Source organism: Cariama cristata, unplaced genomic scaffold (assembly GCF_000690535.1).
Source record: "Cariama cristata isolate BGI_N322 unplaced genomic scaffold, ASM69053v1 scaffold2436, whole genome shotgun sequence".
In the NCBI taxonomy this organism is placed as follows: Eukaryota; Metazoa; Chordata; class Aves; order Cariamiformes; family Cariamidae; genus Cariama; species Cariama cristata.
In genome coordinates this window covers 22,125-41,035 of record NW_009623613.1, presented here as the reverse complement: position 1 = coordinate 41,035, position 18,911 = coordinate 22,125, and the positions used below count along the sequence as shown (strand labels likewise).

At 46.0% G+C, this 18,911-nt stretch overlaps 1 protein-coding gene across 1 annotated transcript in view; it reads right to left on the bottom strand.

The window, feature by feature from the left end:
- Positions 1 to 549: 549 nt before the first annotated feature.
- Positions 550 to 18,911, bottom strand: part of LOC104163697 (FERM domain-containing protein 6-like) — a 30,601-nt gene continuing 12,239 nt past the window's right edge. Inside the window, exons 3-13 of the mRNA XM_009702789.1 lie at positions 15,846 to 15,925; positions 13,654 to 13,730; positions 11,822 to 12,008; positions 9,131 to 9,286; positions 6,773 to 6,838; positions 6,496 to 6,564; positions 6,042 to 6,216; positions 4,010 to 4,345; positions 3,741 to 3,869; positions 2,951 to 3,030; positions 550 to 837 (exon numbers count right to left, since the gene is read on the bottom strand). Of these exons, the coding sequence (XP_009701091.1) occupies positions 550 to 837; positions 2,951 to 3,030; positions 3,741 to 3,869; positions 4,010 to 4,345; positions 6,042 to 6,216; positions 6,496 to 6,564; positions 6,773 to 6,838; positions 9,131 to 9,286; positions 11,822 to 12,008; positions 13,654 to 13,730; positions 15,846 to 15,925 (1,643 nt within the window). The remainder of the gene's footprint in view (positions 838 to 2,950; positions 3,031 to 3,740; positions 3,870 to 4,009; positions 4,346 to 6,041; positions 6,217 to 6,495; positions 6,565 to 6,772; positions 6,839 to 9,130; positions 9,287 to 11,821; positions 12,009 to 13,653; positions 13,731 to 15,845; positions 15,926 to 18,911) is intronic.

Sequence of the window (18,911 nt, the reverse complement as noted above, 5' to 3'; positions counted from 1 at the left end):
GCAACTTGTGTCCATTACAACAGGAACAGGCTAGACACTTCCACACACAGCCCTCCAAGCGTGCTCAGAGTATATCCTGGCCTGGCAGCTGTTGGCAGTGTTGCAGCAGCACAAACCCAAGACAGCCAAACTATCTGTACACTAACAGTAACATAAATGGACCACAAGAGAAAGGCAGGAAGATAAACTGATATAGACTTCAGATTTCTTTCTAATAAATCCATTTAGACACAGTGTTTGCTGTACTAGCTCAGCGGCAGTTTTGGTCCACTGTTTTTGGTTTTTTAGGTTGCTTGTGTCACTGCTAATGGTGCAGGTCCCTTCCATTTTCTGCTCGGACAAACACTTCAAATGCCAACGTTAAGTGCTACACTCCAGTTGATTTGCCCTGTAGTCAGGTCTGCAGAGGTGATGCCACTTACTGATTGTGGAGCTGAACAACAAAGCTGCTCACAATCTCCTGCAAGAACCAGAGTGACATCACATGTGTTAATGAGGTATATATTTCCATGATGAGCTGTTTGCTGGTATGGAAGAGCTCCAAACTCATTACACCACAAACTCCTCCGGGAGCTGGTCCTCTCCCAGAAGATCCAAGGAGAGGCAGTTCATGGATCGCTTCCCATAAAGGGCAGACTTGGTTTTGCAGTCTGCTGTGGAGTAAACGCAGCCATAGATAGACAGCTTGTCCTCCAGGCTGCAGCCAAACGTGTAGCTGTGGGACGTGTCTGAAGACAGCGTAGCACTTAGTGGTGGGTGCCGGTGCTTGTAAAGGCGGATGTCATCCAAACTCTGGCTGTGCTGGTCCGTGCAGCTCCTGCTTTTGGGCGATCTGACCTGCCAGTTCAGTAAGACACACACGAATAAAAGCGATGAGCTCAGACACAGCCTAAGGATGCTGGCGACGCATGCTACAAGTGTTCCAAAATTGTTCTTTCATTCCTTCAAAACAGCCCCACTAGCCTTCTGAAGGCCTTTGGCTTAATGAAGCAGCTGTGAACCATTAAGAAGTTACAACTGCATTAAGCTGCCCTGCCATGTTGAGCCAGATCCTGATCTGTCTGCACTGTGTCTTCAGTGTCCAGTACGATGGACAAAACACTTGACAGGTATTGACACCCGAACGACCTGACGCTTCTTGGCAGATCTGTGCAGTCATCCTCAAATGGACAAAGTGCACATAACAAAATTACCCAAACTGCTTGAACACACTGAGTTGGTGAAAATCTAATGAGCTGAAAGGAAGGTTCAGAAGGCAACCATGCAGACTAATAGGTTACGGTGTCCAAAATTCACTAAGTGCAACATACAGTTTCATCTACATAACCTTGTTCAGCAATGAAGAAAATGGGAGCAACAAACCAGCAGTAATTCCCAGAGGCAGCATCTTGCTACACAAGCTGTAGTGACTCGGCCCCTGTGGAGGAATTACTGACTGTTTGAGATATTTCCAACATCCCTACCTGTTTTTTCTTGCTCTGTCTCTTCATAATGTGCTTTTAAATGCTAATATTAAGGCTGATTTCAGGAATGTCACTTTTAAACCAGAATAGTTCTGTTGGCAACAGAAAACTTCATCCCAGTATCACTTCTCTCACCTCCATGGGATGGGAATTAAAAAACTACCCCGAGGAAACCCTGTGCTGGCTCAGCTGCGCTCCCAGAAACAGGCACATGCTCTATGGTCCAAGTCAACACTTAAGGAAACCCAGTCCTGCAGCGTTTAGTTGCATGGCCTTGTAAGGAAGTTTTGTTTGGTTTTTTTTTTTTTTTAAGATGTACCAAGTATTTGATGCATAGAAGTGGCAGCCAGGTCTTTGCAACTGCTTAGACAGTCCTGTGATATCAGAAACATTCTTATAAAGCAGATGCCTCCTGATCAATTAACAGCACAAGCATGTGTTGGTAAAAGCATTCATGTTAAAAATATTACTTTAAGCAAGATGCCTGCTCCCTGCCTTGCACTCTTAAGTCATTCCACTCAAATATAGGAATAACTTCATTATGATTTGTATTGCACAGTCTTCAGCTTTGGAAAAAATAACCAAGATTTTATTTATGTCTCCTATAGGACTTTATGGACTACTTTGCTGATAAGTGAAGACTTCTTATCATTTTTGACTGGATCCAGGAGGAAGCATGAAAAGAGAAAAAAAAGTCCTAAGAAGTGATTGAAGTCCTTGTTCAGAAAAGGTCAGGGAGTAAACGGGAAAATGATGAACAGATTTTTAAATTCTTTTAGCAGATAGGACTAATTTGGATTCAGAGAAAGAAGAAATGGAGGAGGCTTTTTTTTTTAAAAAAAAAAATCCACACAACATATCTAACCCATTGGGTACAGCTATACTTTAAAAAAAAAAATATTGTTTGGCCTTAAAAGGACATTTTTAATAAGCTTTTTCCAAACACAACTTATGATATGACATATTTTACCATATATAGATGCCTTTTCTCAAGGGTTTGATGAAAAGAAAACGTTGACAACAAAGGCTTCAGCGCACACACATAGTATAATCACACAAATGATAGTAATTAGAGGTTGAGCATCTGGTTTTGCTGATGTGAGCTCCTTCTGGCTTCAGGAACAGAAGATGATCAAATTTGCAACCCACATCCAAACTGCATGGCTGGTGTTGGCTCTATATTGCACTGAAAATTTGGAAGTGGTTTATTTTGCATTTCCCCTCTGGAAGCCTAAAGCAGACAATGGCTGGCTTGCAAGATTTCCCTGCTGATCACTCCAAACCTCTCTATACTACTCTGGACCCAAACATTGCTCTCATCCTATTCCTGATAGCAGCAGCCGGCCAACAGCTGGTTTGGGTTACACCATTTAAAAATCAGTCAAATGCAGACCAGTCAAGTTCGTTTGATTTACAGCTGTGTCCATTACACCAGATCTTGGTTCAATGCCCACACACAGACCCTCCTGCCGAGCAACCCCCGTTACCTGGTGCAGGGACTCCACACTTTGGCCTCTCATTTTGATTAGCGTGACTTGCACCACAGACAGCGATTCCTCATTTATAGCTGCAAAGGAGAAGGAGGAAGTGAAAAGCATTGCTGGTTTGAGGTTTTGTGGGCTGCGGAAAAGGGAAGGTGTTCTCACAGCCCACATTCAAGCAGAGCTATCCCATAAATATAAATATGTATCGGTAAGCACCCTCAATGCTCTGGAAGTTTTGCTCATCACAAGTACTCCTTTTTGCCCCTAAGGACCAATGCTTAAAAACTCTCAAGAAAACAGCTTCTCACCAATTTGTGCAATATTCACCCATCTTACTTTGCTGTAAAGGCTGTATGCCTTAAGGCCAGACAGCTCCTGCATGACCCCTTTGTCTAGCATTCCCTGTACCACAAGCCACAAAACTTCACCTATTAACTCCTGTGACTAGCCCATTAATCTGTGGTTGATTACCTTGGCTGTTTTGTGGTATAACAAGATTTTAAAGCCAATTCCTTCACTACAAAAGGATTACCTCAGTTATCTTTTTGTCACTGAGTATAAACTTGGCACATTTGGAGAAGGGAGACCCTGAGGAGCACAGAGAGCAGCACTGTACAATACAGGGTGCTGGCCTTTAACCTCTAGATGAGCTGACTTCAAATCTTGTTGCAGTAGGGCAGTAAGTAGCACTGGCAGTGGTTTGGTAGAAGATACAGCTTTCCTAGATCCCTCAGATTATGCCTGTTGCTAGAGCCTAAAGAAAAGCACTGAGAGTAGCAGAAAGCCATCTCACCTTGGCAGCTAGCAGCATCTAGAGGAAGAGATTCAACAGATTCTCCCACAGTGGCCTCCTCTAACTGGTCTCCCTCTAAAGGCTCATCTACACGCACCTCCTCTGGCTCATCTACTGCCAGCTCAAGCTCTAGGAGGAAGAGAGTGGCAGGAGAAGGGTTAGCATTACACTTCTGCTCCAAGCTGCTTCACGTTCTCTTACTCCCCACTCTCCTGCAGGAGAAGACAAGAGCGGGCTTAGAAGTTGCTCTGCATCTCCAAATTCTTTACCATCATCCTGGGAGTCATCTTCAGCCCGCCCTTTGCTGCCACTGTCAATGCCAGAGCTACCGTAGCTGACTGTTGAGCTGCAGGATTTCTCTTTCCTATGCACCCGGTCAATGCTGAAGGGCTCATCCACTGACATTTCCACCGACACCCGGTGCCTGGAGTCAGCCTCGATGCCCGATGTGTGAGAGCTGCCGTGACTCCCCGTGGACTGGCGTGAGAGACGGTTATCCCTCCGGCTGCCCCCACTGCTCCCGCTGCCACGCGAGTTCTTATCACAAGGGTCCAGGTCCATGTCTAGCGTGTCACTGATATAGGACTCTCGGTAGCGCTTCTTCTCTGAGGAAGAAAGAAGAGAGAAACCAGTGGAAACTTTAAGCAAGACTGAAGGAAGGGTAGCAAAAATAATCAGTGAGTTCTGGGACTGGCATAACCTGACAATTAAAAAACAACTGCTGCAGCTACCAAACAAATACAGGGAGTTTTGTATTTTGCTTGCTGAGATACTGGGATGCCCAGCTGGTTGTAAAAGAATTAGTCAGCCATACTTGCGCTAAACCCAGCATCTCCTGAATTAGAACAGGCAGGTAGAGGCAGTTATGATACAAAAAACAGTAGCTTCCAGAATGAAGGAAAGGTCAAAAAAAAGGCAATTACTTAGCTAACCTAAATGCTTAGTCTTTAAAAACAGAGTGCATTGATTGTTTCTTGAAACAGTCACGAACATGTGGAGACAGCTAAGAAGAGGATCCCCATGGCTGGCATTTATTACTGATTTATTAGTTATTTCTCCCATGGCTTGTATCTGTTACCTAAAGAGAGGTGTGCTGAGGGTGGTCAAGAAATCCCCAAGACACTAGCAGACAAAAAAAATCTAGGGTCTTTTGCCCACAGGCACCTGATTAGCAAAGCCTTTCTACCTGTGTCTGGCATGTGCCACACTGCACCCGCAGAGCTCAAGGCCACTTCCACAACCCCACTGAAGACAGAAATAACCAAGCTAGATGAGACCAAGGGCTGCCTTGCCCTGTACACCAATTCCACACAACCACTTCAGAGATGGATGTAAGCTCCTTAGAGTTAGCTGAGATGGGCAATAACCAGAAAGAAGTTTCTTCCTGACTCTCCCTGGAAGGAGTCAGCCTATGTCCTCAGACAAGAGGACCAAGCACTGCTGGCTGACTTCTACTGACCTTGAAGGTAATGATGCAAGGCTTACAAACCCCACAGAAGACAAAGAAAGAGTGAATGGAGAATGCAGGGAACAGCAGCCAGGAAAGAAGTAGGTGGGGGGGGGAAAGCATTCAGGAGGAGGCTAGAGCGAAGGGGACACAATCCTCTGAAAGAAGACCTATGCAAAGCATTACAAACAGTCACTGGGGAGAGGTAGGCTGAGAAGTTGTAGGAAACCCAGCTTGCAGAGCTGGAAAATGGAAGAAGGCAAGCTGAGAGGTGATGAAATGACTGAAGTTTGTCTGGAAGGATACCAGGGACTGCCAGAGTTCAAATCACTGTTCCTACAGAGAGGGGACCCCATCAGAAAAGAAATTCTGGGAGTCCTGGTCTCTCAGGCTGTTTCTGGCACCTGCAGCTCCTAGCTCTTAACTGTCAAGACTCTATAGACTAAATTCTGTGCAGTGTTTAGTAAAGGGCACTAAAAATTAAGACTCAAGCTCGCAGCTTGTACTGCTGATTGAACACAAGAAGATCTTCTCCCAATGGAAAGCTTTTTATTCAAAGTTACTTTCATTCAGAAGGATGTGTCAAATGTGCACAAACTGGGCACACAGAGAGCGAGGATCTCCTTAAGATATTCCCGCTCTACTGCTCTCACACACTTTCTGATCACAGGCTAGCGATGTGGGAGCCATAAACACTTCCCAGTAATGGACTTGAAACATATCTAACACTTCTCACTGGCTCCCTAATAAAAGCAGAAACACCATTAATTAGATAAAGAGCAGCCACCATGAAGCAGAGCCTAACATGCTGTACTCTTCCCCTTACCAAAGTCACCTGCTCTATCATCACATACCTTCAGCCTCCTCCAGTTTTTGGATTTGCTTCAACACCGGCTGGATATTCAGAAAGAGCCGGTGGCTGTTGCTGAGGAGCTGCAGCAAGTGCCGCGACCTGAAGGGGCAACCCGTGTAGTAAACCAGTTTCCGTGCTGAGGGCAAACCATCTGGCTGGATCTCAAATTTTTTCCCCTGCATAAAGAGAGGTGATGAAATGACTGAAGTTTGTCTGGAAGGATACCAGGGACTGCCAGAGTTCAAATCACTGTTCCTACAGAGAGGGGACCCCATCAGAAAAGAAATTCTGGGAGTCTGTTTTCCCAGAATGTTTTCATGTTTTCAGCCACACAGCTACCAGAGATAGCTACAGTCTCGACAGGACTTGACGTGGCAGCGCGGGCAGGCCAACAGCTTTGCCAGGTCCCAGGTTGACAGCTCACTGCCAGATGGCCTCCATTCTGTCATACTCACCAGAAACGCCAGCTTCCCGATGTGCGACCAGGGAAAGTCGTAGAGGAGCTGGCGAATGTGATTCACCTCCTGCAACACATCAAACTCAGAGTGACACAGGGACTGGCAGGTACAGGGTGGAGTCAGCAATGTGCAAAGAATTCGCAAACAACCAAGAATTTGAGATATGCGGAGCTTGGCGCTCGCAGGGGAGGCAGAGGAACCGCGGTGGAGGGGAGGACAGGGGAGCTGGGCAGAGTTAATGCTACACCAGAAGGCTTTCACAGCAGTCTGTTACCTGATAGATGTGCATTCCTCTCAGGGTCAGGCCCAGGATAACTGTCGGGCGATCCTCCTTCTTATCCTAAAAGAACAGAAGAGCCCAGAGTCAAAGGTTAATCTACAAAGACCACGCTCTTGTTCTGGCACCTACTGCAGGAGAGGTAGCAGGACTCCTCATCAGGCAGATGCCATCAGCTCATTTAGTTTTTATTGTGTTTGTAAAGTGCACCTTGCCTTGTTGACCCCTGAAATATCTAAACCTAAAATCCCCTCATGCTGGGCAACTTGAGCATTTCACCAGCAAATGCCTGCGCTGTCCTAGACAGGGAATCCTGTGATTTGAGGGCATGGGCAATTACTGCTCTCAGAGGTACCCTGTAACCTCTTGCACTGCCATGTGCTCTCTCTGCTGTCCCCACGAATACACACCACTCTTGTTCTCCAGGTGTCAGAGAGCCCAAAACAGAAGGGACTGTCCCCTTCTTGCCACAGCACTGCTGTTCCCATCCAGGGGTTTGCTGGACCTTAGGTGTCCCTTGGCCGGAGGGAGCTGACCAATGCCCAGAGTTACAGGGACTTTCCTTCTAACCTTTTGATCCCAGTGTTGGGAGCAGGTGGTTTTAAATGTTTGCGGCTGGGTTGGAATACTGCCTTGTTTTCCCTCATGCTGTATCTTGGTATGACACAGTCGGTCTCTAATGAGATTCCTCTGCTTGAAGGCTAAAAAAATATCATAAACTAGTTCTCTCAGTCTCTCCCAGCATGGCAGAGTTGGAGAGGGGAACACATGCTTTTCTTGCTAGGAGGAGAAGAAGGAAGAAAATTTTGGGGTAAAAAAAAAAATTTATGGGCTCACAAAGCTCAAACTTTACATCAAAACTTTCTCTCCTCATCTGGCTTGTCAAGATGCAAGCCTTATGCCATCACATTGCCTTACTCTTTGCCCCTGGTACCATCCACATCTCCAGTTTAAAGTCACTAAGAAATGCTTTCTGCCTCCTAAGGGCAAAGAGGTTCATAAATCAGTATTGGTCTGGAGGAGAGATACAGGGCTCAGTGCTGTGTTTTCTTTCGGAGTTCCCACCCTCCGTAGCAGCCATAAGGAGGGTGTAAGACAAAAGTGACTGCTTTTGAAATCTCAGGGCAGCCAGCACATTGAGACCTTCACCTGGCACCTCTGTGTGCTCCATCGGGAGCTTTGTGACTCAAGTGTCACCTAGGAGGAGGATATCTTATCACGAGATAACTGTGTCACATGGCAGGAAGAGCAGCACATCGTGGATCAAACAACACATGAAGGAGTTAGCAACGCATAAAATAAGTTCAAGTCAGACAGGAATTTGGATATTAAGAGCAACCAATTTCACAGCCCTGGTGCTTTCAGATATAAATTGTATCATGTCCTGCCAGCTGGATTTCTTATGGCATTCAAGTGTAACCAACCCTCTTATGACTGCATCATTAAGAGCATCAGAATCAAAACAGAGAGGACAGAGGAGAGGCAGGGGGAACATTTAAGGTCTGCAAGGAACTGGAACTAAGCCTGGACTACAGACCAAACTGGAACTTATTTCCTCCTGAAAATGCATGTTTCTCCAGTAACTAGAGCTGCTAGATCTGGTCAAAGGACAAGTGTATCTCCCAGACATAATTCCCACTAAGCACAAACAACCAAGATGTGTAATTACGAGTCTGACAAAGTTTAGTATCTCCATTTGGAAAAAAAGTCCAAGCCATTCACTAATTGCACGAGCAGGTTTCACGCACCTAAGTGGAATAGAAAACTTTTCTTTAGTCCTTATTTCTAGACCTAAACTCTCTTAGCATGTGAAATTGAAGCACATTCTGTTTAAGCAGGCTTGGGTAAGGAACCTAAGACTTTGAGACAAGCTAACAATCCAGCAATCCAAAAACTGACATGCAGCTGAAAACACAGCAACCACTCTGACAGGGTTGGAGAGGAAGGCAGGTAAGAAAGTCGGGATGACTCTGTGTCACCTTCAGTTATTACATGGCATTTGTGTGAAAGCTGGCCGACCTCTTGTCACCATTTCAATGGACTGCAACAACAAAAAAAAGGCTTCTCAGGGATTTCCCTGATGCGAGTCTACCGACAGGCAGGGACAAAAATTAAGTTTTGCCATTCCTGTGGCCAGTTTCTTGGCCGAGGAACAAAACTAGATGCCAGCTATACCTGTATATTGGCAACAGATTTGTTTGTGGGGACAGGCCTCATTGCCTGAGCATTTTAGACTTGTTTGGCCTCTCTGAATCAGAGGCAACCGTCTCTCAAATAAACAGAAAGTGAAAAATGCAATAGTGCACTCAATTAATGACGGGAGAGAAGTTCAAAATAAACAGCTCTTTGTTTAACCTTCTGCAGCCTGTAGAAGTGGACGGGCACATCTTCCAGTAGGCAGGACTCTTTAATGAACTTCAACACCGCTTCCTTAGCGCTCAGCCCTTGCTGTTCTCGGTGCATCTCTGGGGCATGTTTCAAGATGTAGTCACTCCCCCTCTTTGCAATTATCTGAACCACAAGGAAAACAAACAGGTCAGCAACTCTTCACCGATCCCCACAGGAGGCAGCTGTGATCAACAGCAAAACAGACTGCAGATGGAGGAGGTCCATAGGGTCCCTCAAGATGTTAGTCCACGTTCACCTCTACCTCCCTGGAGGGTAAGCATTTAAAGCAGCCCAGATGATACTGATGTCTCCAAACAGATCCTAGATGGCAAAAATCATAACAGATCAAGACTACAGAGGTTGTGTCAGCTCTTTTCATTTTTAAGTACTGGAATTAGTTTTCCTAACTCTTGGCATCCATAAATGCTTATGGGCAGATAACAAATATTGCTCTGCATGCCAACACAATCAACAGTAACATCTCCAAACACTGCAGAAATTGCTAGGTGGTCCTTTTAAGACCAGAAACTATACATTAGGCTTATATAGCATTTCCATCCTCAAAGGGGTGGATAACACTATCTCAAGGTATTTTTTTATCTGTCAGGAGTGGTTGGCACGCACTTGGCTTTGCTAAGCAGTTGAAAAACATACCCTGGGCCTTTTGCTCTTGCCCTGCGAGTGCCCAGTTCCCATCCTTGCACACGTGCCCTCTCCGTACAAGGCTACAGGGCAGCCTGACCCCCTCCCATGCCAGACTGGCCCCTTCCAGGCTGCAAACAGCAGGAACAGATAAGAGCAGTGCTGGCTGAATTCACTTCACAAAATCCCCCACCATTAGGGGCATTTAAAACACATCCCACCAGGTACCCGAGAACATCCTGCCAGGAGCAACCTACCCTGGCTATAAATAACCAGACCCCATCACCACCCAGTTCCCACTTCCATTTTATATTAAGCCCCTTGTTTATTTTGTTCGGTAAAACCTCTGTCCTCCTCTGCATGCATTGCCAGATTAGTTGCCCTCCCACGACGAAGGCTGGGCTCAGTGGAGGACAATGTCAATGCCATCAGCTGTGCAATGTCAGCAGAAAGAGATGTGCCAGCTCCACAGCTTGAAGCCGGGTTGATTCACCCGGGGCAGCACTGCCTCTCCTCACTAGCAGGAGGCTTGGGGCAGCCCTTGGCCAAGTGAGCTCAAGCACGTGTTGGAGGAAGAGATCGTGTTGGAGGAGGAGATCGCTTCGTATCTCCCCATGGGAGCCTGGGGGCAGGGAGAGAAGCGTCCCCATGCCTGCCAGATTTTGCACTTTGTAATGATGTAATAAATCACCTACATACTTGCTTGGGGTTGTGGCTCAGCGCAGGTAAGCCAGGCTTTGCCTTGGCCTTTGCAATGTTTGCCAGATGAGCAATAGTCTGTGATAAGACTTTTAAACTGCCTCAGAAACAGCACGTATGAGACTCACCTTTTCCAGCCCTTTGTTAGCTACCTCCTGCCAGTTGCCCCATAGCAAGGAACAGCATGGGACGAAGGCCTGTCGTCTGGGAGAAAGGCGCATTTCTGCACGGCAAGGCAGGCAGGCTGGGACTCGTGCATAAAGAAGACTCTACCAGCCTTGCCTCCCCAACACAACCCCCTGTCACTGCTCTGAACCTTCTCCCCAAATCAGTGCCACCTTTCAGGGGAGATGCAACTTGCCTGGGCACCAGAGGCATCTGAGCTTTTCGACAGCTATCCCAAGGAGGGAGCTGGCCTAAAATCCACTGTCACAGCAGAGAACGAGGCTCCAGAACTAAATCAGGTTGCAGAGGAGGGTCTGTCCAGCTCCCAGGGAACATCCTGCTCCAGCAGACATCAGCAGACATTACAGTGATCTGTCTGTAGCAAAGCTAGCTTTCTTTTCTATTTTTATGGACACTAAAGTGTTTATCAACAGTTTTCTTGACATTTCATCGCTAGAAGAGAACTCTCTGCAGGTAACCAGCTCCGATAAGAGTTTTAGCTAATTTGCCTTCATCTGACAACTAAACCAATTCTTGGCTTTCTAAGCTGTTTCTAAGTCTTGAAGGGCACAAGCCCACGTGCACATGCTTATAAACAAACATGCAAACCCATTTCCAGTCCCTTCCCTTTTCCCTTACTGCAGTTGAGCCAGAGATTAATGACAAAGCAAGCACCAGAGGCACTGCACAGCAGTACTACCCTTTAGGGTGTGGGTCTATCCATCCCAGAGGTAAGCATTACAGAGACAGGAACAAAGGGCAACGGACTTGGCTTCACAGCCCTGAGGTTTTCTGCAGAGCTTAGGTTGTGCAGATCTTGTTGATGTACCACTGCAAACACACAACCCTTTAAGCCATAGAAGAATTAAACAAGGACAGCTGCAGTGTTGGAGTTATTCATTTGACACCAACGCGTTCCCTCACCAAGGAAGGGTACACACCACCCACCTCACTGATGAGGAGGAATGGACACCTACATCCAGTGGAAAGAGAGGAGATATCTCCTGAGGGAAATTCAGGGTAATGCTCCACCACTCTGCCTGATCATTGCAGTGGGAATTGGGGAAGTTGCATGGCTGCAGTTAGGTGCCACCTTGACGAAGCTCCTGCCGCGTGCGCGATCTGTTGACAGAAAGATCCCCTAAAACTTACCCATTGCGGGAAATAAGCCTGAGGTTCAAAATATTTGCCAGCATGGACCTTCTCCCTGTAGTTGCCCAGGTCTGCCTGTAAGCTGTAGGCAGCCAGCAAGAAGTAGATTTCTTCTTTGTGGTTGCACCGAGACATAAGTACTCGCTCTTTGAGATGGCAGTAGTAGAGCTGCCGTGCCACCTTATCGCTGCAAGACACAAAGGCAAATTTACTTGAAGAAGAAAGTTCAGGCTCAGATAAGGCCCCTCAAACACATCTTCCTTCCGAGAGGGAGGATTACACTTTGACACTCCTGATGTGTGCCAGTGCCACCCTGACAGCTACGTGTGTGTAGGGAGGACCAAGCCAAGATCAAGGTCTTCTCCCACTAAGTGTTGTACAAACATGGGAAATAGTAGCTTCTATCTTGAGGAGCATGAGATCTAAGTTGAGGCAGAAAATAGATGAAAGAAAAATCATGTCACGCCTGTTTTGGAGACTGCCTACATCAAGCACTTCTGTTTCTCTGGAAAGCCTGTAGCAGTCAGGAGAGTCAACTCCTTTGAATCCCAGTCCTGATTCTTGCACATCTGTCCTCCTTTCCCCTCTAAACCTGGCACTGCTTTTTCATTTCACCTTGCCTTAGGCTCAAGGTACTTTTCAACAACTAATTCCCTGTAAGGTAGATCAAAAGACACAGGAGCCTTGGGCTTGTTTTTGTCTTCTTCCTCAAGCTGCTAAACAGGGATAGTCTGATAAGGCATAACCATCACGTAGCAGTGATAACCCACACCCCCCTGCTGTAAGAGCTCATGGGAAACAGACTGCCAACATGTACGTATAGATGGAAGTGCTGGACACTACAGCCTGCTTGTGAAAGTGTGCGTGTATAGTTGGAAGGGGCCATGTAGCTACCTCTGTGTGGCTCCACAAGCCCCTCCAATTATATTACTAGCACAGGAGAAAGTTGCTTGTGATGCTAAAGGGTATTTACATGGGGGGGTGGTAGAATGCTATGCAATCTCTCTTTGTATCCAAAAGCAAAACTAAATAAAAAACAGTTAACAGCCAAACAGACTCCAGAAGAAAGACTCCTCTATATCCAAAATGAAAGACTACAGAGAGAAAAATAAAAAACCACCAAGCTTTGTTCAAGATGAGAACAAATGCCAAAAATTTGGTAAAGATTTTAATCCACCCAAATGATCCCAGCTCTTGGCTTGCCCCAGGGTCACAGCTACACCAGAAGTGCTGATGCAAATTAACTCTGTCAGTTGTTCATTTTTAACTACCTCATCCTTTGTTCTGTACTGTGGGTGAGGGTGGTGGTGTTTTGAGTGCAGCCCATATTCCATCTGAATGGACTACAAATGCAAAACACTAACTTATCAAGTAATTTCTTTTGTCCATTTACAAAAGTCCATTTCCAGGAGTAGACTGCACAAAGCACTGCTCAGATACAAAAAACAGATCCAAAATTATTAGCATGTGCTCTGGAATACAAATAGCTATTTTGGGTAGATTCATCTAATGCTTTTCATAAAACCAAAAGATGCAAGCAAAAGAGTGTTAGCCGTATTTTGATACTATTGTGATTCAACTGCTCTCTAAACACAGATGGAAAAGCAGTCACAACTTCCTAGGGATAAGCAGTATGATTCAGGGGGGGAAACATTCATGGTTGGGTGAGCAAGTCTGTGAAGGTGTTAAAAAAAAAAAATTCAAGCAGATTTTTTAAGCTTATTTCTGTGAGCTCAGAGAGATAAGCTTAACAAAGAAATGTTATTTTTCTTGCCTTTTAAGAATAAAGTGAATACATCAAAACACAATAACTACCACAGAAGGGAACTTACCTTATTACTCTTCCATTTTCTACATAGTATTGTACTCTAAAGAACGCAACAAAAGGAGGGCTGAATTTCTCTGTTCCCTAGAGTAGAGCAGAAGATAAGTTAAATAACGTTCAGCATCAAAATTCCTGTTACCCCATCTGGTAACGTTCTCTTCTCCCAAGCTCGCTCCCCAAACTGCTTTTCGTTTTCTACTCTTAGCAAGTTTTAGGGGGGATCTGACTGTCTCGGAGGCTCACAACAATGCAGCATCATAAAACGTTTAGATAGACTGAATGGCAAAACATCCTAGGGAGGGCAGAAGATTTTTGGATGGTGGGGAGGGGGGGGGAGATGAGTAGGTATAAAAGAGTCCCAGTGTAGCCTGGGGATGCCCAGCCTGGCCCAGAGTTACCTAGCTCAGCACCTGGCAGCACCGCAGACGCATTAGTGCTGAACGCAGCAAGTTTAACACAGCCTCCCTCAAAGCACCAGGCAAGGCGGCAGGGCAGCGTGCCATGCTGGCACGACTCCGGCGTTTCCAGGGCACACCTTGGAGTAACCACCTATCTCTGCGCTGCACCGCATCGCTCGGCATGGACACACGCGCTGCTGGGTTCAGCATTTACTGCCCAAGGCTGAGACGCACCAGCCTGATATTAACTCCTTGCCTTTTGTTTGGCAGGGCTAATGTTTAGTTATTCACACCTTCCTGCAGCCACAGACCAAAAGGAGACATTGATGTCTGCTTCACATTGAAGATGTCTGTTAAAAGAAAGCCAGCAAGAGTTCTGTTGTTGTTTTAACTACAGCCTACCTTTCAGACTTACAGGCTTGTTTAAACAGGAGAAAAAAGAAAAAAACAAAAAGGAGGGAAAAAAAGGAATGACTTATCTTACTAGCTCATTCTCTCATCTTTCCTACTTTGGCGCTCGCTCCTTTAATGTTCCTACAGGTAACTGCTCACACAGGCAGTTCCAATGCTTTGCTGGTCAGACCCATCTCACTGGGATAAAGTACCTGGCATGCTGTGCACATATGATGCACACAGCAACTTCTTGATCATCATGCAAATATTTACATTTTATTTCTGGGACTTGTCCATAGTCACCCTATTTTATCAGCTGGACTGGGCTTTCCACCTGAAACCTCTTTAGAGGAATTAAATCCCTGTCTGCTAACCCAGTCTAATAGCCTAACTCCTCTCAGACTTCAGTACTGCCAACTGCAACTCATTCAGCCTTTTATGATTCACCTCACACCAGAGGTTCGACACTTACCCTGACTTAAAGAGTGGTGCAAGAATCCAGCCTCAAAGCAACCACAAAGCGCACCCCATTCCGAGGTGACCAGAAACACCTGCCTCGGGAAACCCTCACTGCCTGGACAGCCAGCCTTCTGCAGGACCAGCAGCTGTCTTTGAAGTAACCCTCACATCTTTGGGAGAAGCAGTATGGGCTAAGAGAGATCCCCAAACCTCACTAGTCATTTGCAAGCTTCTCCAAGCAACAGAAATGGCAAGCGTGCCTACTCTGCAAAAGAAAATCCTTAAGGAAGGTGGAAAAAGTCATAATGAGCTAATTAAGGTATCTGAATATAATTGTATACTACACTTTGTCCTAGACTGCGGCTCCTCTAGTAATGACACACACAAACAGGCATTACCATACCTGAACGACCAGCACTAAAGAATTACATAGGCTTGTCTATGTCACATAGCTTTTCCCTCCCCTGACAGGGCTGGCTAGCCTTAAAGAACTAAGCCTCTTCTCGAACAAAAGATCCTTCCTCTCACTCCACCATCCTTTTGCATGTACTCTGGAAGAGTCACAGCTCCATCCCTCTCCTTCCTATCAGCTTCAAGTCACAAAAGGTCGTTTTAGGCTGTTCTGCTTAAGGATAACAATGAGGTCTCCAGATTCTTCATGGGCTCAGCTAGGTTCAAAAGGAAGACTGACCAACTGACCTTCTCCACTCCTGTAGCAGCTAAGCAGCAACCATGTCACTACTATTGCTCAGGTAACATTGTGTAAGGCGCTGTTTTAGCTCTTTTAATTAATTGTACAGCCATGCACAAGTCACTGCATCTTCCTACTGAACAGGATTCTACAGACCATCTTCAAGAAATGTTTTATGGACCTTAGTTTAAGGGCTTTCATTTCACTGTGCAGTCCAATACCAAAGCAATAGCCTCCAAAATTAAACGTCTGTCTTACTTTGGTGGTCTCTCTCTTCCATTCCTTTGAAAAGTACTTGCTAAGCTTCTGCTCCAGGTCTATAAAAACATATTCATTATCTGGAAGACAAGAGGAAAAAGCATTTAATGTTAAAGAATTAGAAATTCTTATTCATGAAATACTTGGATGACTATAAGTTGTTTCCAAGCAGTACACTTCAAAACAAAGCTGACCAGGGAATAGACAGGGCAGGGAAAAGAGAGGGCACCGAGCCTCTTAAGTACGTGTGCTACTCCAGACAGTATGGAAGGAAGGTCAGCTACACCTTGGTTCCAGAGATGCTGAGCCAAAGTTTCCCAAACACCTTAGCCAGAAATGCAGAATTCTTGCTTTACAAGCAAGAAGCCACTTACAGAAGGGAAACATCACCTTACCAAGCAAGCTGTACTGTCAGTTTAGCAGATTGAGGTTTTTTATTATTATTAAACAAGCGAGCCCTACCCAAATTTCCACTCTGCCATCATGTAGTACCATGGTCCAACATGGCATAAGCAAGTGGACAGAGTCAGGTATTTGACAGGTATCATCCTCTACATATGAATGAGATTCTCTGAAATGGTGAGGAGGACGACCAAGCCCAAATGCCCTCCTCAGAAGGTCTGGCGTCTCCTGCTCACACCCAACTTCTTTCATAGACCAAAAGATGCATGAAAGGAAGGGAAACCTGGCCTGCCTCAAAGGACCAGGACTTGCTGTCCACCCACGTGAGGGTGAACAAGAGACAGCCCGAACAGCACATCGTCTGGAAAGAGCTTTGTGCCGTTTTCAAAGCCAATGTTTTGTAATGCTGCTTAACAATTATCAAATCCAAACAACTCAGCCAGTGAAAGGTTTTTTTTTTCCTGTGTCTTCTCAAGTCTCTTAAAAAGACCTGACGGGTGTTTCAGGCTTCAGCAGCAATGCCATCTGAGCACGTTTACCTGACCAGTCCCTCTACTCTTTCGTCTTGCCCAGGAGAGTGTTTTGAGAGGTGACCTAAGTGCCAAGCTGAAGAGCTTGTTCCTTAGACATGAAAGGAGCAGGGGAAAAAAAAGAAAAGGGGGGGTGGTGGGGAAGAAAACAAAAAAAAAGAAAAGCACCCTTCACAAAACAGCCTTATGCCCCTGAAGACCAGCCCGGATTCCCAAACTTTGGCTATTACTTTCTGAGGTCAAACAAAAAAAAAAAAAGGAAGGAGATTAGAGGTGAAATTTTTCTAATGGAGATTTACAACCAAACAAGAGCCTGCACTTGTGTCTGTACAGCAGACGAAGGAGTGGCAGAGGCCAACATTACAGCAGGTATTCAACGGGACTCTGAGCTACCTCGCAGCCATCCTCCCATCGCATTCCAGTTCCTCACAGGGGCAGATACAGCAAATACCTCCTTTGCAAGCTTTTAAAAGACAAGCAAGCAAAACAATCCCCTATCACCCCCCTCCTTCAGCTCCCACCTCAAGTGAAAGAAACCACACCTGGAGCTAGCCAGAATTGGTCCACACACCACGCTAACAAGAAGCCTTGTGTAAAATACTAGTAACCCTGGACACAAAGAGGACAAACTCAAAAAAGTCCTGCTTCCATCTCTGTGGTCTTTCCTGCATGGTACTGATTGCAGCTGTAATTTTAATATAATTACACTTCTGTTTACCATGTTGCTTGACATGTCACATACATACACAACACAGTATTTAACAGCACTGTTGAAACTGCTGTACAGAAATCCTGAAAATTTTAGTGGTGGGAATTTAAGTGCTGTAGCACACAGGGTGATATAGAAGTTGTTTTGCTGTTTTGACAAGAAGAGGAGGTTTTAACATCACAGAGACTGCATCTTGTACCTGCCTCTTCACTTGGGCCTGTAAGATAGGGCAGCTGGGGGGCTATGCTGACCCCAACCCTTTCTTCTCTAAGTCCATTAAGATCAGATAATGCTGCCTTGAAAAGGTTGACAGAAGTCCTGGTCAGTGAGAGAGATGGGTTTGGCCCATCTCTTGCACTTGTCTCTGTCCTTGTCAGCTGCCAAGCTGATAAGCGTCTCTCTACAGCTTTTCTTAGAAAGTAAATAAAAGCTTACTCAGGAAGCAATCGCACAGCAAGCGAGAGGAGTGGGATAACGTGAGCACAGCACCCAGTCCCTCCCGGGGCTTCGGTAATCCCAGGGCAGGGCACTGGCTCCACTACGGGTTCCCGCAGCAGGACTGGGGCTGATCCTGATGGCACAGCAGCGTTGGGTGACGCCTGCGTCGGTTCTGCCAGCACCACGGTGTTCAGTTGCCAGCTTGTCAAGAGGGTAGGGAACCTGCTGTAACAAGCTGTGGGGTCAGTTTCCCCTTCTCGCTCAGGAATGATCCTGTGCCCAGAGGCGTTTAGGGAAATACGTCAATTATTCTTCAGCCACAAGGGAAAGATGGCAACAGCAAGTGCAGTGACATACCCTGAGCCATCCCATCACAAAGGAATATTGGGACAGAAAAGGGAAAAGGATGACGGAGCAGTTCCTCCATAGTAAAGCCATTTGTTACCCACACTCCAGAGCCCCTATTTATCTGTCGCGTTAATTAAGTTAGAGAGATGACTCTGGGAGGACCCAGATGCCAAACCTGAGGACTTCAGGTCATTATTATGCCTACTGAGAGGTGCACATAAACCCTAAGAATAAGCCAGGCTGAAGGAGGAGGACACCCTGATGTATCAGCTCTCCCCAGGGGTCCCACTCCTCCCCAGCCCAGCCCAGCATCCTCCCCATCCTCCCTCCCTTGCCAGAATGCAGCGCTGCATTCCTGCCTTAATGAAGTTAATATTGCTGGAATGTCAACCTGCAGTGTAAGCCTCCATCTACAAAAACAAAGAGGTATTTCCCTCCCCAGCCCTACGTGGGTTATGTTGGTTTTTTTTTTTTCCTTAAACTGGATTAGTGGTGAAACTTAGCATCTGGCAAAAGATCTCTAAAACTGTCTCTGGTTTGAAAACAAGCATCTCTAACAGAGATGAGGACACCAAATCGCAGCACCTCAGACCAGTGCTGTAAAGGACAGTATAGAAATGCACAGATGACCGCCTTTCC